Genomic DNA, 7,534 nt, shown 5'->3' on the forward strand with positions numbered 1-7,534 from the left:
CCCCTCCCTTTCGTCCCCCAGCTAAAGAGGGGTAGGGAGTGATGCAAATGTTTTATTACCTTTGAGAGCTTCATCCGAACTGTCAGGCCCGGAGGGAGAGAGGAAAGGAGAGAAAGAGCGGAGGAGCCGCGAAGAGGGTCAGTTTGGCCAGAGGACAGGACTTAGAAGAGCGAAGCCTGGGAAGCCGCGAAGAAAATGCCAGAGAGGAGAGTCAAAGGCGGAGAGTGAGAGGGAGAGAGGGCGCGGGGGTGGGGCGGGGGTCGCTAGGCCCGTTTACAGAGGTGGACTGACGAGCGGCGCCGAAATCCAGCGGTCAGACTTTTCACACTTAGTCTTTTGTTTTTCTGTGCTTTTTCCTCCCCCTTTTTCTTTTCAACATTGCAACACCAGTGCCCCGTGGCCCAGAGGGCAAGGCGGGTGGAGGTGAGGATCTGGGAGCCGCGGGGATCGGTGGCACTGCCCTTTCTGGCTCAGCAGCCCGGGGCAGCGCGAGTGGAGGAAGCCGGCCCAGAGGCTAGATCTCCCGCGGGCTAGATGCGCTTTCTCCCCGGGCACAGTGAGCGCCGAATGCGAATCAGCCGCGCGGCCGAAAGAGCAGCGCATCCCAGTAAGATCAGAGGAGCGCCACGGGCTGCACACGGCGTACTTTGAACCTCCCCAAAGAAAGCAAGCCACCCCCACCCTCCAACTTCAAAGTGGAGATTAGGCAACTAACTTTGCTACAAACTCTCCGGAGCCAGCCTGGGTTTTGTTTTGCTTATTTCTCGGGGGCAGAAGATGAGAAGTAGCGCCCTTTGAACAACTAGGGAAAGTGAAGAAGAGAGACGAGCCGGGGATCGAATCTAGGACTCGCGGAACGAAAGGACTGCCTAGCCCGCCGGGACGCCTGCTTTTCTCGGCGAGCTGCCGCCTCCCGCGTGGAAGGTTTGGACATCTCTGCTGCGCAGCTAGAGGAGCAACTCCCGGCGGCGGCATTCTTGGCCCAGTTGGCAGCTCGCCTCCGGGCGCGCCGAGTGCCTCTCCGCTCGTGCCCTCGGCGCTTCCGGCTCCTCAGAGCCCCGCCAGGGGCACCAGCCAGAGCCCTCGCTGCAAGGCTACGGGCTCCGGCCTGGCCGTGGGATGTTAGCGGTGGGGGCAATGGAGGGCACCCGGCAGAGCGCATTCCTGCTCAGCAGCCCGCCCCTGGCCGCCCTGCACAGCATGGCCGAGATGAAGACCCCGCTGTACCCTGCCGCGTATCCCCCGCTGCCTACCGGCCCCCCCTCTTCCTCGTCCTCATCGTCGTCCTCCTCGTCGCCGTCCCCGCCTCTGGGCACCCACAACCCAGGCGGCCTGAAGCCCCCGGCCACGGGCGGCCTCTCATCCCTTGGCAGCCCCCCGCAGCAGCTCTCGGCCGCCACCCCACATGGTATCAACGACATCCTGAGCCGGCCCTCCATGCCCGTGGCCTCGGGGGCCGCCCTGCCCTCCGCCTCCCCCTCCGGTTCCTCCTCCTCCTCTTCCTCGTCCGCCTCTGCCTCCTCCGCCTCTGCCGCCGCCGCAGCTGCTGCCGCGGCCGCAGCCGCCGCCTCATCCCCGGCGGGGCTGCTGGCTGGACTGCCCCGCTTTAGCAGCCTGAGCCCGCCGCCGCCGCCGCCCGGGCTCTACTTCAGCCCCAGCGCCGCGGCGGTGGCCGCCGTGGGCCGGTACCCCAAGCCGCTGGCTGAGCTGCCCGGCCGGACGCCCATCTTCTGGCCGGGAGTGATGCAGAGCCCGCCCTGGAGGGACGCACGCCTGGCCTGTACCCCTCGTGAGTACGACCACCCGCGCCCCGATGCCCGCCTGCCGTGCCTGTTCTGCCCACTCCCAGGTCGCGGCCCCTGGTGTGCATGCCGCTCGGTCCATCCTGTGGCCCGCCCCAATAGTTTGGCAGCGCCGGAATCACACCAGTTAGGTTGGGCCAGGGCTTCCAGAAAGGAATTCTCGCTTTCCTGAGCTCGCGTGGCTGCATCCAAGCGCCTCCGTCTTTCTAAGTCTTGAGTACGCCTGGACTGAGCTGGTGTGTGTGTGTTCGTGTGGACCACAACGCAGTGCTGGACGTGTGTCTAGTCCGAGCCCCTGGCTGTTCCTGAAACGGCCTGCCAGGACCGCAGGCCTGGCCTGGGTTGGAGTGAGAGGCCACTGCATCCCTACTTTCCCCTCTCCTGCCTGCCGTCCAGGGCCCCATTCCGCCTTTGCCAGCCTAACCCGCTGCTTCTCTTCGAAGCAGTGAGGCCCGGCAGCGGTGAGCCCTCCACCGCCCGGGAAGTGCGTGTATTTGCATGCAGGTCTCCTCCTGGGAGAGGAGGAGACCTCTTCGCCCTCGCCGCCTGAGTACACTCGGCCTGGGTGAGCCCATTGAAGACAGGCCAGCGTCCCCGGGGCAGGGCGAGCGCTTCCAGCACTGGGCCCGCGCTTTCCCACCTGCCTCCACTCTAGGGGCTGGCACACGTTGCGTCCGGGCACATCTGGGGACATCGTGGAGCTCAACACCCTAATACAAGAAAGAGCCAGGGGAAGAGCTAGGTGAAGGGACACGGCCTGGGGAAAATGTACCATCCTGCAAAGACCTTGCTTGAGGCATACTGAGTTGCCCCAAGATCGCGCTAGTCTTCAGGGCAGTCGGCCGCAGCGCCGCGGAGGTTTCCAGCCTTCCAGGTGTACTGCGGTGCCCAGCCTGGGGTTCTTTTCTCGATCGGTTCTTCGCTTTTGAGGGAGTCTCGGAAGTTTCTTCCAAGTCTCCGGACCTCCTTAGTGCGGCTGAGCAGCGGTAACTGCGGGAAGTTGGGAAAGCCGAGTGGAGGTTCTCTTGGGAAGCCCGGGGACGGTGGCAACCGGGCCTAGCGGGGGGTGCCAGGGAGACGCTATTGTATCGGTTTTGATGGCCGTATTAGGGGCCTCCAACAAAGGCTGGTCCTTTTCCCTCCTCCCCTCTCCCCCTCGGCTGCAGCGACGTTAGACTTGGGGGCGACTTAGCTCTCTTGTGTGCAAAAACAAGGACCCCTTTGTTGCCTGGACACAGGTTAAGGAAGCGTTGAAGGAAAAAAAAATCTAGTTATCCTCATGCAAAGGCTCCGGGGCCGAACGAGCACCGACTGGATTAGGAAGGGAGAGTGGCCTTTTTCCGGCACTCGTTAATTTAATGGGGCCTTGCGATTAGGCTCTGGCAAACTTTAGCAATAGGCTCCCTAGCTGTTTGACATCGGTGTTGAGCAGAAGGTATTTACTGCTGCGCCAAACACAAGGCTTTTAAAAAACAGGTGGATGTAAAAAGGCAAAAGGAGACGCGCCGTTAGGCTGGAAGCGCCACTACACTTCTGGTGTACGCCACAGACTGAGCTTTCTTTTCCCACAAAACACTGTTTTTCGAGTTCGTTTTTTCCCCCAGTGCAGCCGCTTGTAACCGATTGTTTTCCCCCCTCTCTCGTTGTTTATTGGTTCTCACAGATCAAGGATCCATTTTGTTGGACAAAGACGGGAAGAGAAAACACACGAGACCCACTTTTTCCGGACAGCAGATCTTCGCCCTGGAGAAGACTTTCGAACAAACAAAATACTTGGCGGGGCCCGAGAGGGCTCGTTTGGCCTATTCGTTGGGGATGACGGAGAGTCAGGTCAAGGTGAGTGGACCTTGTACACCTAGAGGGATAGGTACCGCACCTGTCACGAGCGGGCGCGCGCACACACATGGGCGCGCACACACACACACACACCCCCCAAACTGACAAACAGTCGCCTGGGAGGTGCGAGTCGGAGGAGCCTGGGGAGAAGTTGAGAGTAGTGAAGGAGGGTGGGGACTACACTGGGGTCTTGCAGGCAGGCAAACTCTTGATGAACAAAAGGAATCAAGCCCCAGCCTTTGAAATTAGGTTAATCTAGATAGCAGCATGTGCTGGGGGATTCACCATTATTCGAGAATAAAAGCATTAATGAAATATCAGCCCAGAGAATAGATCAGGCCAGTCAGACAGCTTCTATATATCCTATCTGTAGAGATATCCAAGTTTTTGTTTGTCAATTCTGGCTCCACTAGTTATATAATTTCCTAATGTAGATCAGTATTACAGGGCTACTCTATTAGTTTGCAAGTAAAAATAAATAAATAAATCCACAGGATCTAACCACTTACCATAGATGAACCTGTTTTTTATCTTAGCTTAAGGCAATCGCTTTGGAATAGTAATTTTACAAATGAATTGACAAGATTATTACTAAATTGTAGGCTTGAATTTGGTTTAAAATAAGTTTATCAACAGATTTAAGATTTGTAGTATTCATGACAACAATTTATAATTAAAATATCACTTTCCTTATAATTGAGTTGTACAGTATATTTCCAGGGAAACAAATTTCAGAAATTTTTTTCCTAAAAAATAAAGGGATTGAACAAGCTGGGTAAATTCAATCTGATGGTTTCCTGTATTTCCAATAGTCTCTTTTGTCCTTCTTTTTCAGTTTGTTATGTTTGTTTCTTTGGGGTGTGAGTCTGTTTTCATTAGCTCTATTGTTGCTCCTTAAATTAAGTAGGAATAACATTAGCCATGTCTGCTGGCTAGTGTATTTCCCCCTGGACAGCCATCATAAAATACATTTCAGGAGTGATTCTGCATGTGGCCATTAGGATACCATCATAGTTAAAATTATTTTTGCAGTAGGTTGGTACAGAGCCTACTGCGATAATCTGGAGATCTTCCTTTTTCACCGTAAATATGTCTATATGGCTAGAAGTGAATTATTATAGCTGTATAAAGAAAATAAAGATCACTTTCTTAACAATTCTGATTCTCTAGATAAAATACATAATGGAAGACAGAATAAAGGGAGGATAATTCAGTATCTCTGGAAAATAGGTTGCTTCTTGCTGATGCTTTAGGTAAAATATATGTCAAGCATCACGAATAAGCTTAAAAATATTTGTATTAAATGTCTTGGGCAGGAACACAGTTAAAATAACACTTGAAAGAATAGACATGCCAATTGTGGAAAATAATGTAATTGACAATATTTCCGTTTTAATAATAACTAATGATAATTCTAGCCTTCGCTTTACTTTGGGCTTATGAAAAACATTAAAGGCGACTTGAAGTTTGTATTTTAACAGATTTTTTTTTTAAGTGCACCATACATTGAAAGTAAAAACAGGGAGGATATTTTTTATCTACCATGTTTGTACACATTCAGATCTGAGATTAAGTGAAACAAACAAATGTTCAAAAGTGAAAAGGAGAACAGAAGTAATTGGGGCAAATGCTGTGCTTTCCCCCCCACAATCTACATCGAAAAGCAAGTACATGTCAGATTGTTTGAAATTTCTTAATTTAAGAAAGTAAATAAGGAATAAAATCACAGCCACTGTGGGGCAACTTTATGAAGGGGGAAAAGTTTTCAACTTCAAACTAGAAGGCAGGAAAGTGAACCCACTTTTAGGGACACTCATTTTTAACTTTCCAAGTTTTGTTTTTACTTTTGAGAACTCGCTCGCTGACAACCTCAATAATCTTGTGTTACCATCGCTATGGCAACGGGGGTCAGTTTGTTAGTGCCAGCTACTGGGGCGGGGGGGGGGGGGGCTTGGGGCGACGGAGACTGACTTTGACGGCCGAGACAAGGGAGGGTTGCAAGGGAGGGCAGCAAGCCTTCGGGGGGCCGCGGGAGGGCCATCGAGATGCGGAGGTGGTAGCACGGCCTGGATCTGCTAGTTCAATTCCTCTCCCTTGTCTCCCCTCTCCTCCCTTTTCTCCGCCTTCAGGTCTGGTTCCAGAACCGCCGGACCAAGTGGAGGAAGAAGCACGCGGCCGAGATGGCCACGGCCAAGAAGAAGCAGGACTCGGAGACCGAGCGCCTCAAGGGGGCCTCGGAGAACGAGGAAGAGGACGACGACTACAACAAGCCCCTGGATCCCAACTCGGACGACGAGAAAATCACGCAGCTGCTGAAGAAGCACAAGTCCAGCAGCGGCGGCGGCGGCGGCCTCCTACTGCACGCGTCCGAGCCGGAGAGCTCATCCTGAACACCGCCGCCCGCCGCACCTTCCCGGCTCTGGCCTCCACTTCTGGGGCCGCGAGGGGCGCGGGGACCGCGCACGCCGCTCCTGGCCGCCCCTCGGGGCCCGGAGGACCCGGCCCTGCCTGAGGGGACCCTTTGCTATTTTTGAGATGTACATATCTATTTTTTTAACCTTGAAGTTGTGGGAGGGGATGTGGGGGAGAGAGACTCCGGGGTTGACAAGGCAAGGAAGACCACCAAATGCACCGCGTAAATGACGCTACTGAAACCCGCAGCTAGGCGACGGTCCCAGCCCTATCCCCATTGGCGGGCAGCGGCCTCAGCGCCCGGGTCCCCCTTGCCCACAGCTTTTGCCCCCGCGGGCGGCGGGGTAGGGGGCGCCAAGAGGTGCTGTGGAAGGGTTCACGCCCACCGCGCGCGGGACCTCGGAGCCAAGCGGGCGGGCGCTGCCACCGATGGGAAGAGGGAGGTTTCTCTCCCCCACACACTGCTGTGCGACTAAAGTAACCTGTTGAAGGCTCTTTGTAAATAAATCGTGAGTTACACTGACTAGAAGTTACTTTATTGTGAATATTTAAAATGTAAAATGATTTTTTGAATTTCGTATAAAAAGATGGACCTTCTTCCTTCTCCTCCTCCCCTTTGAAGAGCGACTCAAGCCACACCTTCCCTTTTATTTTGAACTTCATTTGAGAAGCGTAGAATAGAATGTCATCACCTTCTCCGGCCCCTCCTCTCGTTCCTTTTTCCTGTTTGGATTTGCAGAATCTCACCTTTCCCCTTCACCTCTTCTCTCCCTGCCCTGCCCTGCCCCACCCCTTGGATCTGCACTGCGCTCCCGCCTCCCCCGGACTTGAAGTGGAAGACGTGGGAACTAGGGAAGGCCTCTCACCTGCCTCCCTGTTCCTCTCTGAAATTGCACAGTCGTTTGTTGCTATTTATTAGTGATTTAAAGAAAGTATTGGGGAGGGAGGGGCTACAATAGCTTGTATTTAACTCCTTTCTGATAAAAATGCGTGTTAAAGTAGATGGTGGGAATTGTTACAACCGCTCTGGGTCTGAAACATAAAAATCCATTTAGTTGCTGTAATTGAATTTGAAGTGTTTTGTATCATAAGAATACTAATAGAATATGTAAATTGTTTTCTTTTTTAAGCTAATAATGGTGATATATTAGCATCTTTAACATTTATTAATTTATATAAGGAATTCGGTTTGTAAAGAGAAGAAAATCCCCTTTGCAAGACCAGTTAAATGTAATGCACTTTCTGTTTCAAAGGATAAATCAAATTAAAAAAACAGTTGGAAGACGTCTGTTGCCTTGAATGAAAGGGTACAGATCATCTGATCTCATCAGAGATCTCAAATAATAAAAGTCAAGACCACAAAGAAATGGTATATCGGTTTATTGGGTGAAATAGCTGTTACTTAATTTTTTTTTTCCTTTGGAAGAGTGATGTCACATTTCTTGTTCTCCTGGATAGGAAAATAAAAGAAATGCAGTCCCACT

General features: G+C 52.6%; 1 protein-coding gene across 1 annotated transcript; it reads left to right on the forward strand.

The window, feature by feature from the left end:
- The first annotated feature begins 313 nt into the window (after positions 1–313).
- NKX6-1 (NK6 homeobox 1) lies at positions 314–7,328 on the forward strand. The gene is made up of 3 exons (XM_033215974.1): positions 314–1,789; positions 3,466–3,638; positions 5,768–7,328. The coding sequence occupies exons 1-3, from the start codon at positions 1,120–1,122 to the stop codon at positions 6,026–6,028; spliced, it is 1,104 nt and encodes a 367-aa protein (XP_033071865.1). The 5' UTR covers positions 314–1,119; the 3' UTR covers positions 6,029–7,328.
- The last annotated feature ends 206 nt before the right edge of the window (positions 7,329–7,534 follow it).

The sequence above is a fragment of the Trachypithecus francoisi genome, unplaced genomic scaffold (genome assembly GCF_009764315.1).
Source record: "Trachypithecus francoisi isolate TF-2019V2 unplaced genomic scaffold, Tfra_2.0 Lachesis_group1, whole genome shotgun sequence".
Classification (NCBI taxonomy): Eukaryota; Metazoa; Chordata; class Mammalia; order Primates; family Cercopithecidae; genus Trachypithecus; species Trachypithecus francoisi.